This window comes from Epinephelus lanceolatus, chromosome 10 (genome assembly GCF_041903045.1).
Source record: "Epinephelus lanceolatus isolate andai-2023 chromosome 10, ASM4190304v1, whole genome shotgun sequence".
NCBI classification, from domain to species: domain Eukaryota; kingdom Metazoa; phylum Chordata; class Actinopteri; order Perciformes; family Serranidae; genus Epinephelus; species Epinephelus lanceolatus.
The window spans coordinates 10,801,777-10,820,266 of NC_135743.1; the positions used below are offsets into that span (position 1 = coordinate 10,801,777).

Below are 18,490 nucleotides of genomic sequence, written 5' to 3' on the forward strand. Positions count from 1 at the left end.
TCTTACTCTTATTACTTGATGTTAACAGATTTTACTTACCTACAAGCGTCTCCATTATAGTAGGATTGGCTCTGTCGGCCATCTTGAGAGTTGCAAAGGACTGTCTTGATAGAGTTCCTGCGTATCTTATAAAAGGGGACCAGGTTGTATAAGAGTGGGTATTTTCAACCAAAACATGATCTTCTCTTATCCATAACCGAGAGTTTTTTTGTGCCTACACCTAACCACGTTAACAAAGCTGTAGTGAAACATAAAGTAAAGTTCCAAACAACACACTCATTCATCCTCAGTATGTGCAATGAATGGTCAAACATGTTTTATGTTTTTAATACATATTTATTGTTACAGTATCACAATTTCTAAATTGCAATTGCAAAGTGCTTTAAGACATAAAAATGATTTGAGAAAATATATACAGTAAATATTAAAATACATACAAATGGAATTTTAAGATTTTCATCCTTAAAAATATTTACAATCATTTTACACTTTTCTGTTAAAAACTTTGGAAAAATCAGTTTGACTGAAAAGAAGAAAAAACTCATGTTTCCTCTTGTGCGCCTCGATTCTAGAGATCACAGTGTCCTTACATTACTGAAGAAATCACTGTTGCTGCAGAGATTAATACAGCCTCATTTCTGCGACAGGTTTATCATGATGCCAATTTTGGTCTGTGTCATACTTTATCAGTTCAAGGTGAGAATGAATTCCAGCCAGCATGTATTAAATGTTGTGTAGAGTCAGATGATGTGTCTCTGCTCACTTTCTGGATCAGTGCAGACAGATGTTCATCCACAGAGTTTCTCTGAAGAAAGGAAATTTAACAATCGTTGACATCAGCTCATAATCAGTTGCTTTAAATAAAATAAAATTTAAGCCTTTCCTTGTAAGAAAATTGAAGTCTACAGTCATGCTAGAGACTCTGTGAGGCTGTATGTTGACATGATAATGATAAAAAGATATAATGTTTGCCATGATCACCATCTTAGTTTAGCATTCTAGGAAGCGTGCTTGGCATTTATGTCAATTTAAGTAGCGGCCAAACAGTGAAATTACAACGTACAGGTCCGTGACGTGATGCCATTGGGCCCAAATAGGTTTTTTCCCATAGACATACATTGGGAAAGCACATCTGTAAATCAGTGGGTACATTTTTTTAAGCGACACAACGCCCACAAAATGACTCATTTTAGTATCAGGGTCTGATAACATCTGGAAAGTGTAGAAGAGCTGCAAGATTAAATAATTGTATCCTCATTCAAGTTAAAAGAGTGCTGAACCACAAGTAGCCAGCTCAGTTGATGGAAGTCTCTAGTGCATTTGTTCTTCATGCTTAGTGGCTTCATGTGCCAATAAGAAACTTTCATAAGACTGAATGAGGTCCCATTTCCAGTGCTTTATACATCTATGTTCTCACTGGACTGAAAAGGCGCCGTCTTGGGGTCCAGTATCCAGATCTAATTAGACATCCATGGCATTTGGTCATCAACTTAAGTACTGGACAATAATCATTTTTAAACCAGATGATCGTGCGACAGGAAAAGTTGAGGGATCACCAAAGTGATCACAATCCAGCCTGAGGGGAGCATCCATCCAAAAACAAACACAAAATGCCAACCTCAGGGTGGCGCTAGAGGCAAAGTCTGATGATCACCAAAGAGATGAGTCATCCTCTGGACACCATGAAAATCTGTACAAAAGTTTTAAATGGCGATCCAAGAGGGTGAACCAACCGGCTGTAACTGCCACACCTGGAGCCACTCACACTGCTAAAAAACAATCAGTGATTTTATCTAATTAAGACTTATCAACATGGCAACATGTGCTAATAAAACATTTAAAGTTCTCACATTGACTCATGCAGTGAAGAAAATGACTTTAAAGCCACAGTATGATGTTTATGTAACATGTTATCATGGTTTGGGCACATACCTCCCTCTGTGGTGTTCACACCAGATGCTCAAGCTGATGATCCTGCAGCTGCAACACATTTAATGAAAATTAAATTAGGGTAAAAGCAACCATGTTTGCTTTGTTTCTAATAAACCACAACATGTAGGCACACAGGTAAAGGCCTTTTCAGGCATGGAAGATGAATCATTGCTGCCTTCATCAACAGTATCTGTTAGAGGGATAGTTTGGATTTTTTTTTTGAGGTGGGGCTGTATGAGGTACTGATCCACTGTCAGTGTATTACAAACAGTCAATGGCAGTCGATGCCCCCAGTTTGGAGAATCAGCCAATAACGCTTCACTGTATATCTGTACATATTTTTCTACTGTTAATAATATATATTTTTGTTTATCTCATTGTGCTGTGGTACACAAGTATGACTGTACAATGACAATAAAGATTTATCTTATCTTATCAAGAACACCGCCGCTGAAGCTAAGCATTATACTGCTATAGAGAGGGGCAGCAGCAAAATGCATTTTAGCTACCTAATAAAAACCCCAACTAAAAAATATATAACAGTTCAAGTATACGCTATATTGAGAATATTTTCACCACAGAGAGTCCTTTCCAACGCCAATGGCTTCAGTTTCACATCAATGCTCTCGTCAAAGCCACCAGACTCCACTTAGAAAAACAGTAACTTAAGCTCAGTGAACACAGGAGCTGCTGATCTACTGCTGCCTCGATAAGTTAGTTAGTTTGGGTTATTGTGTAACTTTAGTGAGTCCAAACTTACCATTTAAAACACCAGAGTCACACAACAGCATAAACAAACTAAATGATTGAGGCATCAGTAGACCAGCAGCTCCTTTGTTCAGCGATGTTAAATCACTGTTTTTCTTAATGGAGTCTGGTGACTTTCATGAGAGGGAAAGGGGAACTGATGAAATATAACAGCTTCAGTTCCTGTCGGAAATATCTGTCTTATGCCAAAATAAAGCAAAAAGAGTATTGTACACTTAAAGTTATACAGATTTTTTTTAGGTGGCTAAAATACATTTTCCTTAGTATGTGTGTTGCACTCCAGCCTGCTTCTCCAAACTGGGGTGTGTCAACCGCTGTCTACTGTAGGTAATACACTGACTATGGATAAGTATCTCATACAATCCTGAATGTCTGGATCAGAAAAAAGGTAAGCACACATAGGCAGGTGCTTGGCAAACGGGCTATCTGTGACATGCCAAACAGATTTGGAGAAACAATGATTTGTGATATAAACCTGCTTTATTCAGTGTTTTATCAGTTTGAATCACCTGGTCTGTTTGTTCTTTAGAAGAAGAGACCTCTGCAGATAATTTGACTCCCACCAAAAACCTCCTGAACAATAAACACTGAAGGAATTTTAACTAGGAGAAGTTTCAGCTGGTTGGAATCTACAATCCTCACAGCTAGATGCCACTAAATCCTCCTAAATCTTACACACTGGACCTTTAAAGTTTATTAACAAATTACATTGTTTTGGATAGATGCATAGACCTGTGCACTCACAAATACCTGATCCAGCATGTTAAGCAGTATCAGAGGCACTTCCAATGCTAGTATCAGTATCGGGACAACTCTACCCTCCATCTCTGTCACCGCCTAGTCTGCACAGCTACATGAGCTTCATGAGCCTATCAGTCTTAGAGTCACCAGCTGACACCATGGGGGGTTCATCTTGCTGCTGCTCAGGGCGAACGCCCCTCGATTACAAAATCTTCCTGTAGAGTCTAAGCACCAAAGACTTTTCTGTCAAATCTTAATCATCACATATCATCTGTTAATCTGTACACCTGTAATCTGTAATACACAATTATCTTAACTTTATTCACCTGTCTCTCCTGATTGAACTGTTACTATAGACAACATCTTTAACTAAGTCACTCACTCACTGTGAGGACTACAGCAAACATTAGTTTTGCCCATGATAACTTCATCTACATAATACAATCATGACCTGTACTCACAATATGTAAATTCAAAAGCTACATGACTGTCAACATGTATTTTCAATGAAGAGCTACCCTGCATACAAAGTTTCTGATTTATAGTTTAAGTATAAGATGGTGCCCCTGAATATGCTACTGCTGTTTTTGTTCCACAACTTACCTTCTGACCCTGAGCTGGTGTCTGACAACAGCTGCACCAGATCATTTCTGCCAATTTCCTTTAAAATATCTTTGGCCACCTCCACAGACTCTTGGGTGTAGGTCTGCAGCATCAGATTAACCAGGTCTACCCTGTCAGTGTTCTGCCGTTGGCTCTTTGAGATGCGTAGGAGGTACCACTTGAATTCTTTGAACTCTTCGTCTGTCAATTCTTTGAGCATTTTGAAAAGCCTCTTTCCGTCAGCTGCTTCCTGATGAATCCAAAGTGAATAAACAAACGGATATGATTTAACTCTAACTGTAATGATAATATCCAAAATATTCAAAATAAGTCATGAGTTTGGTTTATGACTGAATTGCTTATTGACTGAAAACTGTGTTGAATAAAGTCAAAGACTGATGTGAGATCACTCACCTGGTGTTTGTCCACTGAGTGTTTCTCTGAGGAGAAAGGAAAGAAAATATGTTACATGAGTGACTGATTTAAAATCTGACCATGACTATTTTTTATCAGACTCTCTTGATTCATAAAGATAAACTATACAAAGAAGTTTATCACAGCAGGTCATTTTCATTTTGCTGATTAATTCTGTGAGTGACTTGATGAAAAGCCAAAATGAAACTTGACAGGTTTGTGTTGTCTCTCCAGTTGGTGTTTGTACTCAGTCAAAGATCTTTTGTGAGCGAAGAACCACTCTGACAGTCACAATTGTGACTCCAATAGTGTGATGTGTCCTCTCTTTAGTGAGTTGTGTGATGCAGCCACGTAGCTGTGGGTGGGCCTAGCCAGAAGGCTGTTTGCAGCTCTAAGTTCTTTTAAATTAAGGATGAGGACTTTTCTGTTTGTTGCTGCCCTTTATGAAATCAAATAAATATTAATTTCTTACACTGCACTGTAACTTCTATTCTTGTATTTTAAACCTGTCTTAGTCTTGTTTTTATTTTTCATTCTCTTGCTCTTTAATGGCGGTTTTTTGCTGCTAAAATGTGCTTTCTTAATAAATAATTCTAGGTCAAAACCTAGTATATGGCTGGACCGTGTATGAAACATTCGAGGGCTTTCAATTTCAAACAATGGCTTTTTATTTGAAACAGGAGGTGGCAACATTCACTTGGACTTGCTGTTGCAGTCCAGGCAAAAAATTAATATATACATATCTTAAAATGAAGAACAATACAATCAGACACACTCGCACAGCAGACAGGACATGGACTCTCTGGAGCTGTAACGTTAACCTCTGGACAAGCTGCTTTTTGCTCGATTTACCACAACACAAGACATGCATTGCACAAATTAGGCTGACATCTAGCGGTCTTTTCCTCCGTTCACATGAAGCCTGGAACAACGCCAACATTTAACAAAGGGAACATTACAGCATTCAGCTCCATTATAACTCAGAGGGTTCCCCATAAAAACAACTGTCTTAAACTAGACACGAGACAACATGCTAATGCTATTAGCATAAGCCTATAACATTTCCCACTGCAGAAATTATCCAAGCGGCTAGCATAGTTTTCCTCCTATTATATAAGGCCAGAATAAATCATACGCAAGACTTAAAAAAGCTATTTTGGGGGGCTGTGTTGTCTTAGCAAATTAGTTTCTTATCTGTGAAATCAAAGTAAATAAAGACTTTGCTTCCATCGGGGGAAATAGTTTTCAGAATAATAAGGAGGTCTCCGTCAACTCGCCACGGCTCTGACAGCCCCAGTTTATGGTCAGGGACTATTCATTTCAAAGATCAATGGCCAAGGGGGGGGGACACAGACACAGACATACAGACACAGACACACACACTCACTCACACACTCACACACTCAGTCACTCACAGATAGGCCTACATTCTGTGGTCTAGCCAAAAATAAAACAATTCTTGTTTCTGTCTTCTCGTTTATAATATGATGATCAGGTCAGATTTTTGAGTGACAGTGCATTTTATAAATGCCATAATGTGAGCAGCCCCACTTTCACTCAGTGGAAATCCTGGTGTACCAGTATAACCAGTAACCTTGTTAACTCAGACCAAATGTGTCATGGTTGCTCCAAGTGACGACAGCTGTTGAGAACACAAACAGAACATGTAGGTGTCCTCTTAAAACCCTTCAATTTTACTCAAATCAATTTTAAATACATGGTCATCTGTGTTTATTATCTACGCCAACCATTTACATAAGTGAATACAAGCAACCACTGATGCATTCAGCTGAAAGTGAACAGAGGAACAGAAGCCTTCTTTCAGCTAGCTAGCTGCTTCTTTCTAGGTTAAAAAAAATCTTGGCAAAACGAAGCAGTTTGCTTCAGTTTGTCACAAATAGACATCAGAGAATGCAGCTCAAGATCAGCCTTCATCCTCAACCCAGAAACCTGCACCACTTTCTGTATAAGCCAAGTAAGTTAGTAACAACACGTACGTGGCTGCTCATTCAGCCCTTTCTAGGTCAACAGCAGTGCAGTTACCAGTGTGTGCGGGCATGCGTGTAGTTAACGTGCCTGCAGCATCAGACTATGCTCAATTGTAATTTTTAATGTTACTGAACATGTTTGCCCTGGTGTACCTCGGTCCATGCCAGGCTGGGTTGTTAATGTTCATCTAGGTACGTTTATTTTTTCCTCTGATGATGTATAACACTTGTATTAATGTTACGTTTTATTAATTTGTCCTTAACTTGCTCATCATGGGTTTAAAATTAACTTTCCCCCATCTGGCTGTTTCTCAGTCGCTCCTTTGATTAATGTCTGATTAGACTAGATTTCTGATGCGTTTCTACAGTGAACTAAGGCATGTTGTTTTAGCTTAACACCAAGCTATAGTTTCAAATAATTAATTAATATGTACTTAACAGATTTTTTTTCCCTGACCCCCGACCTTATTTTTGGAAGCACTGCTTTCTTATTCTAACAGTAGTACTGATAGAAAACACTGAGTTGGTCCTGCATTAGCTTTTTTTGAAGATGTGTGTTTGTCTTGGAGCAGCACAGCGAACAGGCAGAAAGACAGTGTATAAGAATGACTCTTTTAAACACAAATTATTTTAAATGACTCACCTTGTATATGGCCAGTGCTTTGCCATTCACCTGAGAAAAAAACACATGGACATGTAACTGATTTACTGCCTTTATGTAACATCACACATCTGCTACACTAATGATATTTAATAAAATCAAAGTGGTACACAGACAGAGTGGATAAGTTCTTGTGGTATTGTTTAAAACTGACCTTTTCGAATTTTACAGGTCCAAACTGGTTGATGCCCATTTTCTGGTGTGAGCATGAGCTTAAAGTCTTTGTCTGGATTTTGAACGACCACTTCATAGAAATTTGGGCCTGTGCTGTTATATCTGAGCTTTAATGCCTGTGAAAGAAAAAAATGAATAAATAAGAAGTCAGACTTTGAGCAAAATTTTTTTCTTTGGTCATATGAGGTTAAGTTGTGGTGTTTTTTTCACTTCCATCAAAGACATCAGAGACAGAGACAGAAAAAATAATATATCTATTGTATATTGCCAAATATTGCTCAACTGTCTGGCTAAAATGGAAGACCACATGGAGCCAGGCATGGTCATGACTGCAGATATTTGAATGTGTTTATCATTTCCTGTATCAACAGCTGATCATAGGCTGCAATCAAAAATAAAAAAACTGATATTACTGAAAGAAATGTTGTTCATTATGATAATGTCAGTGTTTCATGACTTTTTTTGGCATTTAAGAACCTCAGCTGCCATGAGGCTTTGGTTGTACATGCAAATCAAACACGAGGGAGGAGACACCACATGTCAGTAGTGAAAAATTTTCTGAAATTTAATATATGGATATGCAAATGAGGCTCATCTAATTAAATATGTACAAATCTGCATAAATTTAAAAAATCTGAACACTGGATGAAGCCAAATTAAAAATTCTCAATTTAATTTATTGTCATATAAGTGTCAAAGATATTTACAAAGTGAATTTTGGATATTTCTGTTTATCACTCCATAAATCAGAATATAGTGTCGACAGCCATGAATCTTTTTAGAACTAAAATGTTACATAAATCAGGTAATTAGTGAGATATGAATAAACCCCTCAGTAAATACCATCAGAGTATAGACAGTAATAAAACTTGGTGTATGTAAGTGCCACTGAAGTGAACATTTTTGGCCCACAGTATGAGATGAGACGCATTTATACATTGTAAAATTCCACACATTTTAAGACCCAAGATAAGACACCAGGGTAAAAAATTTAGCTATCACCATGAAACTGCTGCAGTTGATTACTTACATTAAAACAATTATTTTTTGTCCTGCAAGTTTTTTGAGACACTAAGTCTTAATATGAAAATTAGTCACCATCTAATTAAATAAAAATACATATATAAATACATTTCTAGAACAGAAATCTTAACCAAAATAAACATCTCAACAATTATTCTGGACAATTTCTCTCTATATTCTGAGAGAAGACATGATATGGAAGCAAAATAAAACATCTCAAAATTGATCAGTGCATAAAAAAATAGGTTTTCACCTGGGGTTTCTCGCCTTCAGGATAAATCTCTGCACCATCCTGATCTGTCGTTAAGGTGAACCAATTTTGCATTTTCAGGGACTTTTCTGGTTTTGACTTTGGGATTCCATTGAACCCATAGGATTTTTCTCTTGAATCCAATTCCTGTAGAAAAAACAAAACAAAACAAAAACATTGTTATCTGTGTTGTGTATTTACCAATTAATTTATAGTGTCATTCTGTATCTTATTATGACTGGTATTGTTGACAGTAAGACATAAAATAACCTCTTGTAGACCAAGATCAGATGGGATCAGGTAAACATGGAGTGTGAGGGATGTTTGAGATGATGCTGTGAGGATCTTGCTATATATTAACACCATACAGTATATTTCCACTGGAAGGCCCAACCAGTCCAACAGGACCAATAATAGAGAGAAATCTGGGTCAGACAGCTTGACATGGGACGATGTGACCTCAGACACTTTTTCCACGACATCTCCACAGTCATCTATGTGTAGGACTGCAAACTTATCTAATATTTTAGGATTGTCATCTGCACGAAACAAAAGCACAGTAAGTGAAGAGAAAAGGATTGCATCAGTTTTTGTACTCGTGCTGTCAAAAATAAAAAGTGAGTACATTTTATTTTTCATTATTTTCTTCATGTCCACTTACCTATGCAGATCCAGTGTGGCAGGTACACTACATCTAACTTCCCAGCAATGACTGTGATGTCCATCAGGGGACCTGCAGGCATGTACTTCATCCTTTCAATCCTCCCAAAGTGTCCACTCAAAGAGCAAAACTGGTACTTAAAGCTGACCTTTTCCTTACAGACCCAGCGCAAGCCAGAGACACTGCATTCAAAGTTTCCTGCTCCAGACTGTAGGCTAAAATGTAAATGGAAATAAAACAAGTGAGTTTGTGTCATCAAAACATTTTTGTACCAGATAGTAAACATATTTATTTCTGCTGATAAGTTGGGCATTTTAACATGGGGGTCTATGAGGATGAACTCCCTTTTGGAGCCAGTCTCAAGTGGCCATTTGAGGACCTGCAGTTTTTGGCACTTCCGTGTTAATCTCTATAAACAAATTCTGCATGTGTACAGAATCTGAAGACAACGGGACAGATTTTGGGATCAGAAGTGTTCTGGTTTCTGTTTGTATTCCGTTTGTAGTCCGAGTAGTATTGACCAAAATCTTATCTATTATGAGATAGGGATCAGTGTTTGTGGGTTTATCATATGTAACACAATAAACACACGCTGAAATCAACACAACAAATGGAGTGACGTGTGAATAAGTCACTATGACGGACGCAAATTAATACATTGGAACCGGGGGACCCGCTTGCTGGTTTCTGGTGTGCTGGTCAGCTACAACAGCACTGGAGAGAGAGTTATGCACAAGAACAGGATGGTGTGCAGGCGTTGCTCCACCATTGTAGAGGATGTGAATGGAAAAACATCGAACATACTAATGCACATTGGATGGCATCACCCGGATGTGTCAATCACCTAATGTAAATGTAATGATATTACCTGAAATCCTGTTGGTGACGTGTTGTATTATTGAATCGCTATTTTACCTGGTGCACTGTTCGCTACTGCCGCTTGCTCTCCCCTTCTACCGGCGGCACGGGAATGCGCATATGCAGTAGAACAGCCAATAGGAACACAGTGGTCTGAGCTGACCCTTGATTGGTTGATGCACATCGGCACTATACTGATTCTTTAGAGGCTGAACACAGAGCCATGGTGAGGTGCAAAAACCTATTGTTTGTCTCAGACCACTTGATTTACATTATGCTTAGAGGATATAAAATTTTTACTCAATTATACCAAAACAATGTTGCCTACTGGAACTTTAAGTATCATGATAATGTATCATGGATCTTCTGGTGATTTCCATCCCTACTGGATAATACCAAAATATGGGCTTCACCCTCAGAGGCTCATCACTGTCAGTCTGGTTCCTGACATTGTTTCACTGTAAGTTTCATTTTTCAGCCCCAAACGTTGAAGCTTAGCTGTGATGGAACATTTAGGATCTTATATTTACCTGTAAGTTGAAGCCTTGTCTGCATCTGTACTGGTCACTTCAGGGTCAACTTTAGTCCAGTCACTGGAGTCCTGCTGCAGAGGACAGTCATTTTTACAAAGACGTGAAGATGTGTTTTAGTAACTTCACATTAACTGATAACAAATAAACTCAACAGAAGAATAGCTGCTGAAATGCAGTAGCTAATGGGGATCATAATAAACTAAACTAAACAAATGAATGGATGTAAGGAATTACCATAATGCTTCCACAACCCTCAAGCTCCAAGCTTCTTGAAGGCCCTTGTGAAGACACAGAGGATCAAAAATATATGTTGATACATTAAATCACATAACATTGCATGTGTTTTGCATCATATGCTAGATAATGCTGCTCAAACATGAGAGCAATATGTAACAGTAGGTTAGGATTGTAATGTAAAGTGTACAGCAATGGGTGTTGATGTTGTGGTCATGCTATATACAGTATGTTTATATGCGCTGTGGTAACCAGGTTACTGTTAAGCTGTGTATACATGCAGCAGGACAGTAATCATCAGATTTCTCCCCTACTTCCCACATTATTTTGGAATGATGGCTTTCTTTATCATTATTTAGATAATTTTCTTTGCATTTTTTGCCTTTATTGGACAAATCTGGGACAGTGGGAGAGGGGATGACAGGACATAAAAGTCCAACAGCTGGAATCAAACTGTGGATGTTGTGGTTACATTGCATGCTGTAACCATCTGGCCATCAAGATGCTCCAGCTTTTTTCTTTTTATTGTAGTGATAGGGATAAACAATGACAGGCGGACAGACTGACAGCCTCACAGCATGAATGTGTCTGAATTTGACTATCAAACACTCGATAGTGGAACAAACTTAATTAGACTACTAGAGGCTACTTGTTGTTTCAGTCACGGTTATTTGATTTCACTATTAACCGCGGTTTTAAACGCCACGGTTAATTATTTGTAAAGATTCCTCAACACCGTCACTCTCCAAAGATTATGCCGGGATGCGGAACCATATACAGTAGGTCAGCGCAACTCACACGGAACGAAAACAAAGTCACACAAGCGGCGTCTCCGAGTGATGAAATATGGATGAAGAAGACTTATTCCCCCCCCCCAAGTAAAGGTAAATGCACAATAACTGGGTTAAAATACGTCAGTCTCAATTTATCTAATGTAACATTGAATTACAAATTATATGTTAGTGTGTCATTTGCAATTAATGGCATATTGGTATGATACGAGTTGGGCTTACAGTGCAACGTGACAAGCTAAGGCACGTCTCAATTTTTTTTTTTGATGGATAGTTTTGCAGTTTGTGTGCACACAGCGTGACGTTGTAATGGTTTTGGGTCCGTGTAGCTCTTTGGAGTGAGATGACAGGCAGAAACTCACGTCCACACGAGTGTGGGATTTCACAAATGCTTGTCAATTATTTTTACATCAACTTAAAAACACTCCAACCTTACCAAGCCCGGTTGTACGGCTACTATATTTTCATACATGAACAAAATAGTCGCCACACGTACTCATAACCATCACTGTTGTGTTGAGAGATAAAAGAAAAAGCAGGAGCACATGGAAATAAATGAAACTTAAAGATCTATAAGGAGTGTTCATGTGATTTTACACATTTATAGTGTGAAATTAATTAATGCATATTAATCGTGATAATCGTAAAACCGTGATTATTTCTCTGACAATAATCGTACCAAGAAAATCTATAATCGTGACATCCCTAGCTGTTACCTTCCCTTCTATTGTCATTAACATGCATGCTTCTGAGATTTGTTTAAAAACTTGTTACATGTATACATGGCAGAACATTCTGCATCGTATCTGCAGAAATGTATCTGGGAGATACTAAATTTCCCTAATACCCTACCCCAATTATGGAAACAAGGTTTCTGCTTGATACGAAGTTTAAGAAATCAGCTTACTCAAGAGTCGACTGTAACCTGATTATAAGAGCCTGGAAATACACTGATAGTCAGTACCCTGTCCTAAACTGTAATGCTTCTAAAAACCAAAGAGGAAATTAAAAATTGTAAAAGTTATTGATTCTGTAACAGGAACTTTTTACAAACAACTAAATCATTCTAATAAATAACAATGATTATTTGGTATTTGGTTTTTTTCTACATTTCTTTGGCTGTGTAGAACAATGCTGGCAACAACAGTCTTGGTATTCTGGGTTTCCTTGTTTTCTGTCTCATTGCTTTTAAAAGTAGCATTTAAGTTAAAGAATACAGACTGCTCTGCATACCAAAGTTTGTTTTTCCCCCACATTTTACCTTTGGATCCTGAGCTGATTTCTGACAACCTCTCTGCCAGATCAGTCCTGTTCATCTCCATTAAAACCTCCCTGGTCACCTCCACAGACTGCTCGCCATAGATCTCCACCATCAGCTCCACTATTTCATCTCTGTCTGCCATCTCCATTCTCTGACTTGAGATTTTTGGGAGGTCTTTCTTCATTGTAGTGCGCTGTAGGACATGTTTGAATTGCTCGAGCTCCCCATAACTTAAATCTATGAGTGTTTCCAAAAGCTTCTCCATAAGTGATGTCCTGGTCACCACCTGATGGATTCAAAGTAGACAGAGGACATTTATGTAATATTTCCACTTAGTGATGAAACAATATATTTGCATTAATGCAAACATTAATAAGAGTATTATAACAACTAACAATAACCACATCAGGCACAATGATACATTTGGTTCTACATGTGTTGATTTCTGTAACATGATTAATTTAATTTTATAAACCCGTCTCTAACTCTCTGTCACTGTGCTCCCAAAAGCAGGAATGATCCACCTGATATCATGTTCTCATCACTTTTACAACAGATGTGATGTTTCTGGTTTAAACATTTTTCCACCTCTTTACTGTCATGATGAGGATAATTTTCCAGCTGTAAAGATTAAACGAAAGCTGTGTTGTGAAAAGTGTGTCTAATGTGACATTACTCACCTTCTGGAGTGGTTTAGATTGATGTTTCTCTGAGGAGAAAGAAAACAGAAAATGACTTGTTACTGATTCAAAGTAAGATTATAAACAACTTTAGTCAAATTTTGTTTTTGAATAAAACATAACATGAATAATTCATTATAAAATACAAGCCAAATCTGCAATCACAAACAAAGAGAGTGAGAGACTTTTGACACCATCTGTGTCTATCATCTATCATTGACACCCATTAAATCTAAATGACTCCAATACAAAAGTCCTGCAACAAACCCCACATTTATAAAAATTATGATGTCTGAAATGTGTCAAAATACATAATTTACAATGCTGTTCAATGACAATATTCAGTGTGTCAGAGAGGTGTTGATTCAGGTGGTCACTTTTGAGGTCAAAGTATTTACGCTTGATGTTCTCTATCATTCTGTGAACTGTACCCTCAAAGTAGCTGGATTCAACTCAATGATTTCTGCAGTGAAAGTAATGAATGTGGTGTTTTTAAATTGCTGACTGCTCCCTAATATTTCATATTTTTTATTTTTGATTGAATAAAGTTTGAACCCAGTTTTACTATGAATTCTTCAATAGTGAACACGTAAATAAAGCTTTACTTATACAGCATTTTAAAACACAGCTACAAAGTGCTTCATACACACACACACACACACACACACACACGCCAAAATATAAAGTAAAAATCAAGTAAACATTTATTAGACATATGATTGTGTAATGTGGTGGTTTTTGCATTCTTCATCTTACCTTTGTGTCCTGAGCTGGTTTCTGACAGCATCTCTGCCAGATCAGTCCTGTTCATCTCCATTAAAACCTCCCTTGTCACCTCCACAGACTGTTGGCCGTAGATCCTCACCATGAGCTCCCCTATTTCAACTCTACCTGCCATCTCCATTCTCTGTCTTGAGATTTTTGGGAGTCCTTTCTTCATTCTAATGTGCTGTAGGGCACACTTGAAGTCCTCGAGCTCCCCGGGACTTAATCCTTCCAGTGTTTCCAAAAGCTTCTCCATAAGTAAGTAAGTAAGTAAGTAAGTAAGTAAAATTGATTTGTATAGCACTTCTCACAGAGAGAACTCACAAAGTGCTTCACAGGATTAAAATACAACCAAGAATACATACATACAAACATACAGACATACATGTGTTCATTTCTGTAGCTTCATCACAATACAGTGGCCCTTATTTACGAAATGAACGTATGACAGAAAACTGGGCATTCTGTTATTTCCACGCAAAACTTTTTAATGTGGATGTGAGTGGAGGCTATGATCAAATCTCACATCACGTCTCAACTCATGCACAAGTTTGTGTCAGTGTGGACTAATGGTACAGCAGAGTAAATCTGGCTGAGTTGGATAATTGTAATTAGACCATATTCTGACAGGCATATTAAGTATTTACAGCCACATATTAATCACTTCAAGATGTATAGCTGCCACATGGACACAGTCTCTCTATCACAGCTCACAGTAACCTGGCTCTGTGTTACTGACCAATGGCTGAACACCACTGGTGCCTGCCTCTAATTTATCTGAAGCTCTTTTTTGTCAACATTGACAAGTCAAAGCATGTTTATATTATTTATTATAAACACTTAAGTTAAAACTAGAAATACTGTCCCATGGCTGTATGCCTCAACACACCAGTTTACATCAATGTCCTTCACACACATCTTGTCCCTGAAAGCACAGAGGGCCTATACAATCAGCTCAGTTTCAAGGTGGGCACTTGAGATTAGTGTTGCCAATTAAATATCTGACCAAATTTCTCCCCTCCTCCTGAGATATGACACTGAGTAATGGCCAGAAAAGTGTTCAATGCAGAACATTATGATGTCTGAGCGAAGCTGACCTTTGACCTTTTGTATATAAAATGTCATCACTTCATTATTTTATCCTCTCAGACATTTGTGTGAAGTTTTGTCATAATAAGTGTAAGAATTCTTGAATTATGGCCAAAAACATGTTTTGTGAGGTCACACTGATCTTTGATCTTTTACCACAGAACTCTAAACAGTTAATTCATTTGTTCCAAGAAATTCCCTTAAATGTTAGTAGCCAAGGATATTAAATTCTTACTTATGTCTGGCTCAGACACAGGTGGTGTGTCTGTGTCTCCTCAGTCACCTGTTATCATTATTATTATTATTATTATTATAATTATGGCCAAAATGAAATGGACCCGATACGCGCGGCCCCAAGCTCATCAGTCAGGATCAATTATAAGATTTATGTGAATATCATAACAATATCAATATTATATATATAATATGTAGGCTAATATTACTAATTTATAGAGGCTGGGTTAGTAATATAATAGATGAATTAAATATTCCAACCTCAGATGGAGTTTCGATTGTCCACTGCAATGCTGTTGATGGCTGCAGTGGTTTTTCTCCAAATTGAATTTGACTTTCTTTGAGGCCACTTTCCAGGCTGCCAAATTGAACCAGTTGGTTAAACTGAACCTGGGATGTCAATGTTTCTGTTTCTTACTCACAGAAGTTTCTCTTCTAGGCCTTAATATACCTCTCCTTGTCGTAAACTCTAAGGGCGAGGCCTCTAAACCGAGAATATATTGGGGTGGGATATTTAAAAGACGATTGTTTTCAGCAGTCACATTTATCAATGCCCGATCATTTGTACGCTGTGATCAGTGAGATACAAACGTTTTTAAAATGTGAACCCTGTTAGATGATTTCTGCATTTGGTTTTGTGCTGGTTTGTACATTAGATTGATAAATGAGGGCCAGTGTGCTCCATTTAATGCTATAAACTGGTTATCAGTAATTGTGCTTTAACAACTGTCTCTAACTCTCTCTGTCACTGTGCTCCCAAAAGCAGGAATGATCCACCTGATCACATGTTCCCATTGCTTTTACAGCCGATGTGATTTTTCTGGTTTAAAACCTTTTTACACCTCTTTACTGTCATGATGAGGATCACTTTCCACCTGTAAAAATTCAAAGAAAGCTGTGTTCTGTAAAATGTGTCTGATGTGTAGGAGCCCCTTAGAGGTCAAGTTGGGAGATTTTTTTTGGACTGACTTTTGCGTCCCCTCGCAATACTTTTTGCGTCCCCTTACAATACTTTTTGCATTCCCTCGCAATAAATTTTGCATTACCTCGCAATAGTTTTGCTTTCCCTTGCAATAATGTTTTGGATTCCCATGAGCCACCAGTGTCACTTCCTCTTAGATGCCTGCATTGATCGGTGACCAACATAAACTTGCATAAAGCTGGGGAGATCTCCTTTTAAACTGTAGTGTTGTTATTATTGTCTTTCATGCTGTTGTAACTAGCTTGTAACTAACGCATGTTTCTGTTAGGCCTATGTGTTTCACTAACGTTCTTTATGTATTATGAAGAATGTCAGACTGGCCAATCAGTGGCAGAGTTGGGCCCCGAGTCACAAATAGCACATTTCGACTGACATAGAACTGGCACGGTGCCGGTTCCCGAACCTAATTAAGTAAGCTACTTAGAACGGCATGAAAGACAATAATAACAACACTACAGTTTAAAAGGAGATCTTGCCAGCTTTATACAAGTTTACGTTGGTCACCGATCAATGCGAGCGTCTAAGAGGAAGTGACAATGGTGGCTCATGGGAATCCAAAACATTATTGCAAGGGAATGCAAAACTATTGCGAGGGGGACGCAAAAGTATTGCGAGGGAAAGCAAAATTCATTGCGAGGGAACACAAAAAGTACTGCGAGGGGACGCAAAAGTCAGTCCAAAAAAAATCTCCCGACCTGACCTTTAAGGGGCTCCGTAGATGTGACATTACTCACTCTCTGCTGGAGCAGTTCAGATGGATGTTTCTCTGAGGAGAAAGAAAACAGAAAATGACCCATGAGTGATTCAAAATCAGTCTATAAACAGCTTTAATCAGATTTTGTTTTTTTTTTTGGTAACAATTTTTTATTAGTTTTATGCCAACATAAAAAAGGGCAGACAGACAGACAGTAGATGTGCCTGCACATCGATACATTTGGGTATAGTGGCATATTGTCCAGTATCCATTTATAAAAAACAAAAAAGGGTGCATCATGTCCTACAAACAACAAAAACAAAAACAAAAACAAAAACAAAAAAACAACACCACTTTCCCATTTTGCAAGTAAGGACATGCACATATTTATGCCTGTATGTCTCTGCCCCCAACCCCACATACACAATGTCAGCAGCTAATCGAAAAAAACAAAACAAAACAAAAACAAATGAGAACCGTTCCCTTCCTGGTGAGTGATCTGCACCGCCCCCAACCTAGTTAATCCCCCCTTTTATAGGCATGATTTTTCACAGCTGTGATAGCTTCTGACCAAGATTTTATGGTTTATAAAGTATGTGGTGGTTTCCACCGTACTGCTAACATTTTCTTAGCAGCAGTTAGGCCGGAAAGTCAAATTCTTTTTTCATGTACTGACATAGAAATTTGAGAGTTATCATTCAGCAAACAAAGTACGGGGCAACTTGGGACCTCCCTATTAAGAATTTTAGATAAGGATTTGGAGACTTGTAACCAAAACAGCTGTACTCCAGGGCATTCCCAAAACATATGTGTAAAGGTATCTAAGCAGCATTGCATACATAGTTGGTAGAAAGGGGATGACTCCAACATCTGGGCGCGAAATAAGATTATGTTGCTTTTGAATAAAATACCATATGGAGGATTCATCGTAAAATAACACTAAAATGGGCTTGGATCTGACATCATAAAAACAGAATGAGAGAGGTTAGACACCTTATCATTAACACCCATTAAATCTAAAGGACTGCAAAACAAAATCCCTGCAACAAACACTACCTTTATATAGATTATAATGTTTCACATGTCAAAATATATCATTTAAAGCAAATGTAAATTAAATTAAATGTGTTATTTTATAACTAACTTAACTAGTT

General features: G+C 37.9%; 1 protein-coding gene across 7 annotated transcripts in view; it reads right to left on the reverse strand.

Annotated features, from left to right (window-relative positions):
- Nucleotides 1-315: 315 nt before the first annotated feature.
- The window catches only part of LOC144464477 (uncharacterized), a 31,795-nt gene continuing 13,620 nt past the window's right edge, over nucleotides 316-18,490 (reverse strand). For 5 of the 7 annotated variants that reach the window (XM_078171497.1, XM_078171496.1, XM_078171494.1 and 2 more), the window contains 15 exons: nucleotides 17,377-17,408; nucleotides 14,329-14,587; nucleotides 13,573-13,601; nucleotides 12,893-13,178; nucleotides 10,841-10,884; nucleotides 10,604-10,677; nucleotides 9,216-9,430; nucleotides 8,825-9,093; nucleotides 8,558-8,701; nucleotides 7,262-7,397; nucleotides 7,090-7,119; nucleotides 4,459-4,484; nucleotides 4,045-4,294; nucleotides 1,933-1,980; nucleotides 316-805 (listed from right to left, as the gene is read on the reverse strand). In XM_078171497.1, coding sequence (XP_078027623.1) covers nucleotides 1,961-1,980; nucleotides 4,045-4,294; nucleotides 4,459-4,484; nucleotides 7,090-7,119; nucleotides 7,262-7,397; nucleotides 8,558-8,701; nucleotides 8,825-9,093; nucleotides 9,216-9,430; nucleotides 10,604-10,677; nucleotides 10,841-10,884; nucleotides 12,893-13,178; nucleotides 13,573-13,601; nucleotides 14,329-14,587; nucleotides 17,377-17,408 — 1,814 coding nt within the window. In that variant the 3' untranslated portion in view covers nucleotides 316-805; nucleotides 1,933-1,960. The remainder of the gene's footprint in view (nucleotides 806-1,932; nucleotides 1,981-4,044; nucleotides 4,295-4,458; nucleotides 4,485-7,089; nucleotides 7,120-7,261; nucleotides 7,398-8,557; nucleotides 8,702-8,824; nucleotides 9,094-9,215; nucleotides 9,431-10,603; nucleotides 10,678-10,840; nucleotides 10,885-12,892; nucleotides 13,179-13,572; nucleotides 13,602-14,328; nucleotides 14,588-17,376; nucleotides 17,409-18,490) is intronic. The other 2 variants (XM_078171492.1, XM_078171493.1) reach the window with 2 other exon arrangements.